The sequence below is a fragment of the Semicossyphus pulcher genome, unplaced genomic scaffold (assembly GCF_022749685.1).
Source record: "Semicossyphus pulcher isolate SPU_LCO1_2020_fin unplaced genomic scaffold, fSemPul1.0.p SCAF_10, whole genome shotgun sequence".
Taxonomy (NCBI): domain Eukaryota; kingdom Metazoa; phylum Chordata; class Actinopteri; order Labriformes; family Labridae; genus Semicossyphus; species Semicossyphus pulcher.
The window spans coordinates 19532734-19547941 of NW_027211604.1; the positions used below are offsets into that span (position 1 = coordinate 19532734).

The window sequence follows — 15208 nt, forward strand, 5'->3', positions numbered from 1 at the left end:
TGAGCCATTGCCTGCAGCTATCAATGTCCTTGACTGGAAAACGGTAGTATTTCACTCCAGCGTGTCTCGCTGGGCCGTTCCTTTCAGAGGGAGGGGCACAATGCACGCTGGGTGTTTTAGGAATGTATATGGGCGTTTGTCTCCGCAGCTATGGCGTCAATTTCAGATATTATTGTTTCTATCCACTACAGAGAACACCTGCTTTGACTGGCAGTGGCTTTTTCCAGGGGCGAATTGCTCCTTTAAGACAGCAGAAGTGGATCACTTAACTTTTGTAACGACTACCGGTTGTTTCATGCGAGTAAAAAGACCAAAATATACGTTAAGAATGGGGGGAAAAAAAAGTTGGCCTGGTTTTCAAAGCTGCTACTTCAGGCCTTAATGTTAAAAGCTAATTAGAAAATTACATCCATTTAAAGCTCCATACATTTAAGTCATTACATCACACTACATCTGCTATTTATATATAGCAGATTGTAATTACGTCTGAACCACGTAACTCTACACCGTCCTTACATTTCCTTACAGACGGGAATATTTGTCCTCTAGTTACGACCTCAGTCATGCCATTGTGGCACTCTGCATACCACTGCGTTTGTGTGTGTGATGATTCATGCACTACTATTCACGGCCCGACCCTGAGGTGGTGTAACTCACTCACTTTGCGTCTGTTGAACTTGGGTACTCTATAACACAGGCCAAGCACTGACATAGGACGCACACACGCTCACAAACATATTAAATGCTTTCTCACCATTGGTTGTGATGGATGGAAAAGGTTATCTTTAACTTCTAGTTAGTGATTGCACTGACAAACAAGAATCAGTTACATTTCTCACCTAGAAAAACAACTTTATTGATACTTTATCTTCATTAAACCACATCTCAAATTGCTTCCTTATTTCTTCCAATCTGCTACAATAATAAAGAGAGTTGTGTACTTTCTCCTAAGACTCACACACACACTTCCACACACACACGCGTTCTCAGTTTACCGGAACTGAGTCAGGAACATCGGGGCGGTCAGAGGCTGTAAATTAGGAATTCCACATTTGAACCACACGACTCAGCTATTAGTGCTTCATGGAGCGTGAACTTGTGTGCCTTTGCTCTTTAGCTGCTCCTCCGAGTTAGCCGGGGCAGCTCCTCTTGCACAAGCAGACCCCCGCCCCCTCTCCTTCTCTTACTGGATTCAGTGTATTATCTCCAGATTTTTTTAAGACAATCATACCTTAATTTATCTTGGATAAAAATTGTTATATCTGTAACTGAAGAAAGCGCTATTTCAACACAAGATTTCACTAATCCAAACATAATACACCTTAATATGCAGCAGTCCAGCCAACAGGCATTACAAGAGGCTCAGAGGGAGGTATCAACTTTAAAACATGGCTGACAGGACAAGGATTAATCACCGACACTTGACATACAAGTCGGTCATTAACGTTAAAATCATCCTAAATCATCTGTTCCCTGTGTTTTTATGGATACAGGTAGTTATTTTATCCTTTTAGCTCCAAAAGTGCTGGAATCTGAGCTCCTAAGTGGTTCAGATTTATGCCAAGTAAGGAGTAAATCATTTTAGTTTTTGGTGACGTCTTTGTGAATTTGTCTGTTGAAGTTATGTGCAGCCATATGAGTCATTAGTCTGGATTTTTTTCCAAACATTTCATGCAGGGATGGGCATTTCGAGCAAAAATACTGTTATATTCACTGGGAACTATTCAGCTATTATTCAGAGATCCCTCCCCATGCACGCAAACACCCTCTGACATAAGGAGAGAGACCGATTAACTTTTTCGCTGCTCTGTTGGTTTTATTTTCGTGTCAAAGTGTGTACTGAAAATACTCAAGCATGTGCATCTTGCCTATATAATACACAGACATGGATCATATCTCTTACGGTGAGACTCATACAGTGCATAGTTGTTGTGGAATTATTGGTTGCAGAAGTCTCTGCATTTTTCTCCGGTTCCAAATCTCACAGCACCACACCCGTTTCATCTGCACCTGGCGCTAATGCTTTCTTCTTCTCTTGGTATTTAGTGGCGGTTAGCAAACAGCTTTGAGATGACGTCTGATGGTAGTCCCACATTACACCCAGGCGCTGGGAAAAACAATGGAAAAAATATATTTTTAAGATGAAATGATATTCGCATGAAGTCTAAATTAATGACTATTCGAATTCAAAGTGATGAATCGATCTGTTTTCTCTGTTTTAAATGATTGATCATCTCTGTGTTGGGCTATTGGTTGGACAAAACAAGCCATGTCAGGTTACCAAATTAGGTTTATTTCACCCTTTTTAAAGACTTAAAGATGAATTAAGAGAGTAATCAACACATGAACTAAAAATGACAATAATCACAGATGCTGTAACGGGTCATTCTTCTTTTATACAAAATCAAAAGCTGTTGCTGCTGCTACCTATTCAGTCAAGCAGATGTGTTTCGAACAGTGAATCAATATGGAGTCACTTTTCAATCTGCAACAGAACTATATTCAACTCCTACCCTGGCGATATATAAATGTCACAGACGATAGCTTAAAACTCCTCCAAAAACATTGTGACTGAAGCGATTGCATCCAGCTGCTGAAAATCTCCTCACATTTAATCGTTTGGAAAAATGGCATGATAGACACGCGTGTTATAGCATGACAGCACGTGAAGACCGGAGACAACATGACAGTTGTTTGATTTCATTACATTTCTGCTCCATTGAAAGAGTATTATGCTCTGCAGATGGTCTCCATATGACAGTGACTGTTTTATTGAGGATGTTTTAGAGGATGTGACGGGTAGTTTCACCAGACTGAGGCAAGCCTGGAAAATCGCAGGGACATTTCTGAGTGTGTGTAATAATGGAAAATTGTTATCATATGTTACTACGTGTGTCTGTGAAGGTGAAACGTACCCACTGGGACGACCACCCTCCCCTCCTCGTCCCCCCTCTGCCTCCCTGAGGGGCTCAAATGCACACAGAGCAGTGTGTGTGTGTGTGTCTGTGATGAGGGATCACTAAGAGGAACCTCTTCACTATCCAGCAGCTCAAAGATAGTCTTGAAAATGAAAGCGATGCAAACACATGTTGGACGAGATCAAACCGGTTAAATCAGAAAAAGCAACAGGAAGTTATTGACCAGATGTTTGCACATGAGTCTAACATTGCACAGAGACAGTTGCTCATTCACTGATTGCTGAGTTCCAGCTCTTCAAATGTCTTAAAAAGTCTGAGAAGCCTTTTCCTTCCCTGTGTCGTTGTTGCTGGCTCTTGAAAGTGTAAACCTCAAGTGCTGCCCAAAGCAACAGCACATAAATCATAAGATTTAGCTGTTGTTGAATTTGGACTCCATGTTGACACCACTCTTTTCTTTCTTTTTTCCCCCGCTGACAGTTTGACACCACTTATAACAGCTCTTTCTTGTTTTTTCTTGGCTGTGTGTGTGAATGTTATCTCCAGGTAACACCAGGCAGCAAGGCAGCCCAAGGTGACCTGTGTCCAGGCGACACCATCCTGGCTATCAATGGCGACAGCACAGACCAGATGACGCACATGGAGGCCCAGAACAGGATCAAAAACTGCACCCAGCAGCTCACACTCAACATCTGCAGGTATGGAAACACGAGACTCCTCCTTAACAGAAAAATAGTCATTCTATGAGGCCTTTAAATGACTGTACAGTATGTTTGGATTGTCCTGACAAGCAATCTCTTGTGGTCGTGTTAGCATGATGTTGCTATAGCACAAGAAAGCCACTTTTGGAGAAGGTTGGGACGGATCGTTGGGCGCAGAAAGTTACTTTTACACCTTAGATTTAAGTTGCCTTAAAGGGGAACTCCCACAGACTGAACACAGTGAAGTTTCTACGTGCTACACTTTGTGACGTCACAAAGTGTAGCCTCAGTAGTTTTCGGAGAGCTGGCCAATCAGAAGAAAGCAGGCTTGTAGGAGCAGGGTTTCTTAATTGGACAGAGAGTTTTTTTAACTGTAAATTATGCTAAGCTACAGCACAGGTATCACAGAGTCAAATATGAGGCTTGCGTCCAAAGCCTGTACATTTGCCTCCACTAGCAAAATACACCTGTATCTCTGGCAGAACTTTCTATTGTAGAGATGCATTATGGGTAATATAGGCTTCAGGTTTTGTTTAGGAAAAAGAAAGCCTGGTATAAAAAAGATATGTCAGGATCTGCTGCATCAGTAGTTTTAATTATGTAGGTAGCAGATCAGATAAAAAGCTAATACTAATCATTTTTTGTTATGGTCATTTTGGAAGTTTATTTATAGACCATCATTCATACACACAGCTATTCAAAGTGCTTAACACAGTCAAAAACAGAGCATTAAGAACATTACAAGGAATGTGACACAAAGCAAAAACAAGATATATTAAGATACAAGTTCAGGTCCAGTCAGAACACTACAACAGTATATGCTCACTTCCCAAGGACGCTGTCTAATGAGCAAAGTATTATCTCGTCAGTTAAACGTATTATTCCAAATCCTGAAACTACCTTTTCTCCTGTAAGGATTCCAAACCATTGGAGTTGTTACAGTCACATAATTTTTAAAGCCAAAAATAATTTGTTGTTTAATCTACCTTTCTCTTTCTGTCTCTCTTTTGCTCTTTAATTATAACTCGTCAGTTATACATTTTCCTTAGTTTTAGAATTCCCAGAATTCTCTTGGGTCCCAGACCCTGGAGTGCCAGACTCCTACTGTTGCAATATTGGAGTATATGGACAGACACACACACACATGTACAGCCCAATGTACACTTAGTGTATGTTTACAGTGAAATTCTTTCTGCTTGTCTATTATTTAGTTAAGTACACCATTAGATTTAATTTCACTGTATATTCACTGCCGACAGACTTGTAATTTAAGAGCGCTTGTTTCTTCAGGATATGTGACATCCGAGGCTCATTTTCCGTAACGGATGACTGATACGAATAATGAGATTCAGAATAATTGGATATCAGGAAATGTTGAACATTAGTCACTTCAGTCGTCTCCGCTTTGACCGTCAGCAGAGGCAGCTCATGCTTTTTGCTCATTAACCGAACTAAGTTGAAAAACGTACAGGATTTTTTTTTATGACTAAGGTCGTTTACTGCCTCTCGTCCAGGAACACATATTGTTTCTATTTCAGGTCGGTCTGTTCAGCTTGGCACAGTCGAGTCATTGAGACGGATGACAGGTTTACTGCGGCTTAAATGATCGACTCACTGCTCCTATAGAGGCCGTCAAAGTCAATGAGGCTTGTACAAACAGTGAGTCAGATAGTGACCTTTACAAATGTACTTCACAGGTCGATACTGGGAGCTTTACTGGTTCATGAGCTGGAAAACTCTCTTCCACTCTTTACCGTCGTTTGTATACCAAGTATGTGAGGATGGATGACTTGGCCTTCAGCGGGGAACAGGAGAAACATTTTTCTGTCAACATAGCAGAGAGGAAGTTATTTGTCTAAACAGTTAATGACAAAGAGAGAGAGAGGGGGGAGAGAGAGATGGGGGACTACCAAGGAAAAACTGAAATGTCAGTCGCTTCCCACATTTCTATTAGTTGGTTACTTTTGCTCGCACGAGTACTTGAAACTGCGTCGAGAATCTGGCAACCCCCGAGTCCTCTCAGATGAAGAACACTGTGTGGTTTCAGCCTCAGTTACAAGTTGACAGTTGCCAACTGGTGCTTCAGCTCTCTCCTTTTTAGGGCAGCAGGCTACACAGTCTCCCGCCTGTGTGCGTGAAGTTGACTTGCAAATGCAGTGGAAATAAAAATGACTCGAGGAGTAACCAGACCTGTCAGATAAGCAAAGTTTAACACATGTAAGAACTCCAAACTCAGACAGACTTTTTTTTTTCTCCCTCTCTCTGCACTGTATTTTTGTTTTATTGTACGCACTCTAGCATGCAACAGCCCTCCCTCTCCCCCAGCCTGTACTAGAAACCATCCACCATATATCAAGCTGAGCAGCTGAGCATAAAGTGGTTTGTCCACATAGGGATTGTAAATTTATTTAAGGATGCATAAAGTAGTATTCAGAGCAAAGACCAGGGGAGCTCCTCTGCAGCTGCAGGAGCAAAAAAAAGGGCACTCCCAAACTAAACCACTTGCTCTCTTATGCTCCCAAATTCAGCCTAAATTTCCCTTTGAGTAGTAAAGTTGTTAAAAACATAATTAAATGTAAGAAGTATCTAGTGAGACAATAGTGAGACAAGGGAGCACTTTAGATTGATGGATGTGTAGCATAGAAGTGTCTATAATCTGACCTTTGGTTTCACATAAGTTCCATAGCTCTGGTTTTACTGCTTTGTTTGAGCTCTATCACATAGTGGTGGGAGAAAATATCGATACGGCAACATATTGTCATCCTGACTCGTGCAATATAATTATCAATAGATAGCCTTAAACAGATGCTACTACTTCATGACTCCTCGCAGATGCGCATAAGAATGAGGGTAACGTGAAGAGAAGTTAAAGGAGCAGTTCGCCTCTGGAAAAAGCCGCTGTTAGTCAAAGCTGGTGTTCTCTGTAATCGATAGAAGTCATACTTTTTGAAATTGGTGCCATAGCTGTGGAGAAAGTTGTACAAACAGCTTGTGGTTTCGCCCATTCTACATTCCTACAACACCCAGCGTGCATTGCACCCCTCCCTCTGAACAGAACGGCCCAGCGAGAGATGCTGGAGTGAAATACTACTGTTTCGCTGCAGGCAATGGCTCAGAGCGGTACAGAAAACGAAATACGACGAGAATATACCGGTGGATCATCTAAAAAATCATCAGGTCTGCAGTCTACATTTCAAACCTGACGATTTTTAACGAGACATGACATCGGAGGCGGGCGTCCTAGATTGAGGAAGTGTAGTTTAACAAGCTCCCTGGCCTCTACCAGATGTTTACGTAGTCTGGCCGTTGGAGAAGCGGATAGCGTCCTCGAAAGGCACAGAGGGAAATTGCACAATAAAGGCCATTGGTCCCCATAATAGCATGTTAGGACTGAGGTTGAAAATCGTCGAAACTGGCCCTTTAATTGGCCGAAGAAATAGTTCATCAGTTATCATGATTTATCATTTTATGAGTCGCTTGCAACATATAAGTTATCATAGACTCGGTGTATCATTATTATCGTTATCGTGGGCCACTTCGTATCGTGAGTTACCCTACAATCAAATTTATATTGACTGACCTAATTAGGATTTTGTTTTCATGGCTGCAACCAAGTGGAAAATCAAAGATTTATTTGTAAGTTGGACATATTTGCTACTTTTAGAAACCCTAGGATCTTGTATAGTCTTGTACAGTGTACTATTTTTTTGTACAGAGATTTCTCAACAGTGATATGAGGAAGCTGCCCATTAAACATGTTGTTTTTTACACTCAACATAACAACCCTGTCATATTACTGGAGGCGTGATGTGAAAACAACCAGCACCAGCCCACATTTAACCACACACGGCACTGTTGTGTCCTGCTGGCTCCTACACTTACACCAGTCAGCCTCTGTCACCGCCAGCCTCTGAACAACAGTCACCGCTTGAACTGGCTGTAAAAAAGGGGCTATAGCGTCCCTGTTCATGACTTTTTACTCTCAAAAAACACACTCAGTAAACCCAATAAGCTGTAATAACATTTCCATATATAAAGAGTATGTAACACCTATTTAACTACCTTATTTAGGTGAATAATTCCTTTCAAGTATAACCATAAGTAAGCACCAGCCACAGCCATGTTGTGCATCAATCTTCCTTAACTTTTAATTTTAACTGACGAGATAGCAGCAGAGCAGAGGCAGATCAAGGCCAGCTGCTGGTATGTGACCTCTCTGCAGTATATTGCTGAAATAATTACAGTCTGAACAGCCCCGCTGCTGGTCAGGAGGAGGGTGAGGCATGTCTGGGAGATGGGCATGCACCTCCGGCTCCAGAGCTCAGAGATTAAATGAGGTGCTGGTGAAGGGGAGGGAGAGATGGAGCAACGGGGGTAAAAGTTTAATACATTTTTTGAAAATTTGATATGAAGTTTTAGGAGGGCAAAAATAGAAGACAGATGACAAAGACAGGTTTTGAAGAGGCAGAGAGAAGGAGGGGAATATGGAGGAAGAGACCAAGACAGAGCGAGTGAAACCAAGTAGAGGAGCGATGAAGCAGAGAGACCGAGTGAGAAATCCACATGGGCTCGTCTCTGCCGAGAATGATGTTTTACAGCCAAACTTTTCTGCTGGGTGCATTTCTGGAAATTCAATTACACGGACGACACAGTGAAGCTCAGAGTTTCTCTCCCTGAGACAGACGACATGTGGTACCAGCAGTTTAAGAATAATGTTTGAATATTCCTGCTGGATATTATTGAAAAGAAGATGAATGGATGTGACTTTTTTCACACGTTCTTCCAAGTCGAACATAAATCAAGGCGCTGAATGGATAATGTGTTATACACATGTTTTCCGAAGCACTGTAGCCGTGTGATTAAAGCATTACACGTTGGTGTCCTGAACACCGAGAGTGAGGGCGCTTTTTCCCAATATTGCTCCACAGGAAGTTGTTAATAAACAGCAACAATCACTATGGCCGAGCAGACAAAGAGTAAGTAAAGCCGCCCACATTAAACTTCATTAACAGGAGGAAAGAGGTCTGCTGACCGCCAAAATAAAATGAAAAGAGGGAAATACATGAATGAAAAAAGACACAACACAAAGCAATTGTTAGTGTGTGCTGTGGTTGGTGAATAAAGTCAGAGCACTGTGTTATTAATCCAGACAATAAGGATGTCATGTTGTTGTATGAAAGATGAGTACTTGTGATAATTACTAAAGGAAATATGAAATATGGGAGTCTTGGGTTTATTGGAAGCACTCAGTTGTGGGTCATTTAATTGCAGCCATCGATTCTGGAGTCCAAAAAAAAGATGGGAGTGACTTGAAGCAAAATGTTGACTCAGTAGCAAATAATATTTTAGAGGACAACAGTTCTCAGCTTTCATTAAAAAACTACACCACTCTAAAGAGTCGCAGAGTCACAGCGGGAGAAACAAGAGACCTGTAATTTAGTGTTGCTGCCGATGGACGAATATATGAGTCTACACGTCTGCTGTGAACCAAAATTACAGTACGCTGGTGCATCTGAGCTTTGAGGTCTTGTGCAACACAACAACATTCCTTTGCAAATGTTTCCGCATGTATTACTTTCATAAACCCCATTCTTCATAATTCCTCTAATGGAGCATTTTTTAAGAGCGCTCTGCATCGAGGGGTTTCTGGTGAGGTTCCCCAGGAAGCTCATGAAAGCTAAATAAGAAACAAAGATGGATTTGGGCCAACATCTGTTGTAGTAAATGTGGATTTTTTTTGGTCACTTAATGATCATAAGCTCATAAATGTTTAGACTTTTTAATCTGTGCTTCCTGGATTTTATATCTGACATGATTAACTGATCTGTCTTGTCGATCTTCAGTAACTCCAGGAAATTGTTCCTATTAAACTTACATTCGGATCCAACTGTATGCATAGACCGACAGACATGGCAAGGAGGCTTGTTAGTGGTACCATTGGTACATGTTGGTCAACCATACATGGATTACATTACCTGCCCATCGCCCCGACCAGTGGCGACCAGCTTTCTTGTATAAAAATCAAACCCAGTTACTTAGCACTTAGCAACTTAGCATTTACCTAAAGTACAACATGCGTCCATATACCACTTCACTGAGCAACCAGCAGGGTTGTAGTCTTGTTTTCATGCAGCATATTGAACCATTAATGCGCCATTATCTTAATAATATCTTGCAAGTTTTGTACCCCAAAAATAATGCAGGTGGTCGACAAAGCCTCCAGATCAGCTTCAGCGTTTCTTAGCCATAGACTGTATAAAAAGATGGACGGCATCACCGCTCCCTTAAAGTGGAACCAAAACATATTGAGCGCCCCCTGCTGACTGGCTGCAGTATAGGTCATAAAGCCCGCCTCCTACGTGTTAACAGATGGGACATATGAAATCTGAACAACGTCAAAGTGTTCATTTTTCTGACAAGTTTATTTTTAAAAAGGATGATTGACAGCTCTGTTGACAAATACAGCTCCTGCAGCCGATCTGCTCCGGATTAGCAGAGTAGAGGAGGAACGGCGAGAGGAGACGTAACTAAAACAATCACTACAGTCATTGAAGTTTACATTTCCGTGAACGTCAGCTTCAGACAAACACAAGAAGCTGTTCTGCTGTTAAACACGCCGGCGTGCGGGATCCTTGCTGTTTTTTCAGTAAGTTAGGTGTGTTTGGGTTAGCGGAAGTTGCTACAGAGGCTCCACCCACCGAACTTTACTGCGCAGCTCTGGCTCCAAATGACATCACCATCGCAAGATGGCAGCGCCCATCACAGGGGCTATATTGGCAATTCTTCTTCACTTCTTTCTCCCCTTAATATATCACTGAACAATACCACCAAAAGATGCAGATGGACGTATAGCACATATAGTACCTGGTGGATTTAGGGTTTTATGTTTGTAAATGCAGAGGTTAAATGAGGAGAAAGATGGCAGAATAAAGGGAGTGAATGATTTGTTGACAAAAGGAAAATATAGAGGGAAAATTAAGAAGGGAAGGAGGCAAGACAAGGAGAAAAAAGAACTCTTAGGTCACCGCTTCACCACAGCTTTCCATTTTCCATCAGGCCTCCCTGCTGATGCAGGCCTGTCAGCGCTCCACTGTGAGGTCAAACACCCTTCTACTTTCAGAGATGATGAAACGGAGCTGTGTCGGCTCGCTGGGGAGGAAAAATGGCTGCCACCCCCGCCATGCACACTGTCCAAGTTCACTGTAATGTCAAGGACTTTGACAGGCAGACAGGGTCCATGTTGGAGTGTGTCGTGTCTGGTTTCTCGGCCTGTATATCCGCAGACCTAAACAGTCTTTGAATACATGAGCCAGCTGTGGAGGAACGCTTGTCCTCTTCTCATCCTCTTCTTTTGTCCTCTTCATCCTTCACCTCCCTCGACTCTGACCTCCATCTGCCTTTCTGCCTTCTACCTCTCCAAACCTAAATCCACTCAACCACTATTTCTTCTTTTTATACCTCCTCTTCATCTGTTTCTCCTCCGTCTCTTCCACCCTCCTCCCCCCTCCTTCTGCCAGAGCTTATTGGAGAAAGCCATGTGGTTACAGAGGCCTTAGACACAGATGATGGCGGTTAAGATGTGTGTTTCCACCGCTGGTCAGGCTGTTCGGAAAGACTCCTGCTGTGGAAGCGAGTAAAATGTGCTGAGAAGTGAGTCAGGATGCCTTCGCTGTTAGTGCTACTCTAACTGTGTGTCCTGTTCTTGAGCTCGGGCTGCAGATGGTCACCAAAAGATATCTCAACATACATAAAGTCTCACTGTTGTCGTCTCTGGCTTTTTGCTTCTACTCCAGTACAATTGAAGTAAAACGAAGTTAATTTGTGCCTCTCAAGTCAATGACAAATTGCATTTAGAAAACAGCAGCTTTTAGCATTCAAGTCCTGGACATTCAGGATAATCCACAGACCTCACTGTAATGAGTTTTTGTTGGAACTATTCGTTCTACAGAAGGAATAAAGCATCATCAATGATCTTCATTCACATCCATTTTATTGGGCCCACAGAAGAAAACACAGAGAACCCTGCCACAACCGAACCTTTAACAGCTTGGAATGAATTATGCAAGTAAATGGCCCACGATATTTCAATTCACCTAGTTTATTATCTTTACCCCAAGTTAAAGTGGTAATCGTAAAGATCTCAGTTTTGTTCTCTTTGGCGGCACCTATGACCATAAACGGTAATTGCGGGAGCACACTTCCCAGATATCCGGACAGTGTTGCATGTGTGACGTCCACGGTTGTATCTATAGTCATCGATCTTTTCTTTGTTTGTTCAGCCATAGTAGATTACTGTTTACTCGCAACACTTGAAGAGGCCGGAAAAGCAGCCGCTTAGCTCCGCCTACCCTCTCTGGCAGACCAAACACTGCTGGCTGATGGAAAACGCGTCACTAACTGGGCGCCGCTTGTGATTTTTTTCCGTGAAAGTCGCCACAGACGCCCAGTCTGTAATACTGCAAATGCAAAGGCTTTCATCAGTGGGCCATAGGCTCAATCACCATTGTGTTACCTCATTCGGCGATAGATAGTGACTTAACAGACATTTATTTAGATGAAAATCTTCGAGATCACTTTAACCAGGAAAATAAATATAACAATAAGTGGACAGAAGCTGTCCACTTAGTCGCCCTTGTCAGGGCTTTCAGCAGCTTCTCTCAGTCTTCTTCAGCGACTAAAACTGCAATATTTTGCACTTATTTGTTATGAGATAAAGTCAGCTGGTCATCTGATGACAGCTGGTCGTATGAGGTCATCAGTCCTTTTGCAGTTCAGATATGGTTTAGGTATTGGTATGGCAACCTTGATCTTTCTCCGGCTGTCCACCGACTGATTAAAACACCTGAAATAGCTAATAAGTGGAGAATATAAACACAAACACAAACATTTTTAGCCTTTTAAAGGACTTTTTGAACAGTAGGTTAGGATTTGGATTGAGGTTTCTGTTTGAATGGGTCTTAGGCCAAAGTAAGGGTTAAGGTAAGACTTGCATTAGTGAGGGGTAAGGCTTGGATTAAGGGTTTAGCTGATGTGTAATACAAAGAAAAGAAATCCAAAATTTGATCGGGATCTGGAGAATAAAATAAGAACATAACACAGGGAAGGATTCAGACAGAATCAGAGAAAACAGGCAGAGAAAAGACAGAGTCAGAGCGCTCTGGTGGAGGATTTGCCCCCGCTGCCTCGCTTTGACTCCGGGACCTGTGACTCACAGCTGAGGAATTATGCACGAGGCTGCATGGGACCAGAGACACGCAGGACTCCAGCTGGGACAAAGACAAAAAGAAACCTCAGAAAGCACCCGACTCACACTCCTTTTTCTCCTCCTTCATCCTTTCATTGCATCATTCCTTTAAGGCTCTCCCAAGGCCCTCTTTTTTGTGGTGGTTTTAAACGCAACATCAATGGAGTTTGAGAGGCAGAAACGGAGGAAGGGGAGACCACAAACCTCCGCCTGCTTTCTGGTCTTGTATTGATCTTGTCATCACCCAGATGCAGTTTTCAAAGTGACTCCTTTCAGGTCTGCTCACGCGACCCCCATAACTCCCCTTTTAAAAGGACATTGTCTGCTTTTACTCCCAGAGGAGGAGGCTTTTTAACTCCTCTCACATTACAAAATAACATAGGAGCTGCTGCAGTGGTTTCTGATGTGTTATAGGGCTGTCCGTGCTCGGATGGGTTTGACAGATCGAGGCAACGAGGCAGAACTCTAAGTGAACCCTGAAATGTTCCCCGATCAGCCGCATCTTAATTTGAGGGCACTCGGTTTTTCTGCCGTCTGTCTCCTGCTCTTCCTCACATGAACATGGCGATGCTGTGAAGCCAAAGTAAACTCATCCACTGCTCCGAAAGCCAGATCTCCCCAATGAGGAAATTAAACCTGGCAGGGGGAGGTCGAGCAGGGGAAAATATGAACAAAGGAAAGAGACGGAAAGTGATTGTGATGACCTGAGACTTCTTTCTTCTGTGTTGTCCTTTTTCCCCTCTTCTTTGGCAGACTTTTATATTTTGTTTTCTTATAGAACCTTTATGTCCGTTTCGGCCCCATAACATATTCTTTAACAAAATAGGCACGTGTGTTGCCCTCGACTTTTCTTTTTTCTTTCATGCTTTTTTCTCATTTTGTCTGTCTCAAGGTTTGACATTGATGTATACAGTTTATAGCTTGCAAAATGAAAGAAGACCCTTCACCCCTATCCTATTTGTCATTGTGAAGATATGTCCTCTCCTTGGCAAAGCAGCTAGACACTGTAGGTAACGAAGAAGAGATAAAGCCCTTCAGTCTGAAACTACATTTTAATCAAAAACATGTTTCCTGTAGCCTCACGGATATAGTGAACTATTTGGTATAAATACTATACTAGGGATGCACCGATACCGATACCGTAATCGGGCGGTATCGGAGCTTAAGTACTTGTACTCGTAAAACTACGCAGTTAAAACTGCAGCCAAAACTGCAGCCAAAACCACTTTACAGCTTGACGTTAGCCTCCCTTAGTTAAGCAGGTAGGCGGAGAAGGAGCAATGTCACTTATCAGGGAAAGGCTCAGTCCTTTCAGTCCACACAACATATACACTCACAGCCAAACTGAAGCTAACAGAGTGTAACATACACATTAAGGCAAACTAACTCACACATTCATGGACGCACACACGATAAAAATAGTCCGTCAGCAATCACTGATGTCACCGTAGCAGGTGCAGTAAACAAGTCCGGGCATGTCTCCCTCACTGCTGTGTTTTGGGGGGCATGCGCTGTCTAGTGCTGCGTTCAGGTGCGCTCAGAAATGGGAGTGCTCATCACGTGACCTTTTTTTACACTACATGTGGTAAGTTGTGTTATACTGAAATCCACTAAATGTGTTATAGGTTACACCAAAGTAAAATGTGTGGCAGTGTCATGTTTGTGTGTTAAGTAAAACAAAGTTGAGGTTTGAAATGTCAGCAACAGTTGCATCATTCTGTCGATTTACCTGTTACAGTCAGAAAGTGAGGAGTATCTGATGAAAATTATGCTTTTAAAGTCATTATGAGAACTGTAATGATATTAGTAAGTACTCATATCGGTACTCGGAATCGGCAAGAACCTGAATGTAAGTACTTGTACAGTATACTTAACATAAAATACATCTCAGGCTAGATTCAACCTTGACTCAGACTAAAAACAGACACAGGGTATTGTAAAAGTTAACAGTTGATCAACAGGTTGATGAATGTTTAACAGCGGTTTGTCTGATAGGAGCCTAATTCAGTCCATCCCAGGTGGATTTCTCTCTTACACGCTGTTTCATTACCAGAAGACGCTAGAGTAGCAAACAGAAAGTAACAATGCAGTTCATTGTCCCGATGCAGCTCGTGTGCAGCAGATTGTTTCTGTCTGCGGTTGGTATTTATATTACGTTATATTAGAGATACTCATAAACACTCTCCATATGGGAAGAAAAAAAAGATAATATTTCAAGTGTGAGATTGTCCAGTTGTGTTTCAGGAGGGACATACTTTAATTTTCAAGAGCCTCACAGACGTCCCTCTTCAGCCTGAGCCTACAGTATAATAAGAGAACAGTGTAACACTGTAAACCCAAGCTGGTCT

General features: G+C 42.3%; 1 protein-coding gene across 1 annotated transcript in view; it reads left to right on the top strand.

The window, feature by feature from the left end:
• pdlim4 (PDZ and LIM domain 4) overlaps window positions 1–15208 on the top strand; it is a 57150-nt gene that overhangs the window by 7727 nt on the left and 34215 nt on the right. The window contains exon 2 of the mRNA XM_069672071.1: window positions 3462–3613. Within this exon, the coding sequence (XP_069528172.1) occupies window positions 3462–3613 (152 nt within the window). The remainder of the gene's footprint in view (window positions 1–3461; window positions 3614–15208) is intronic.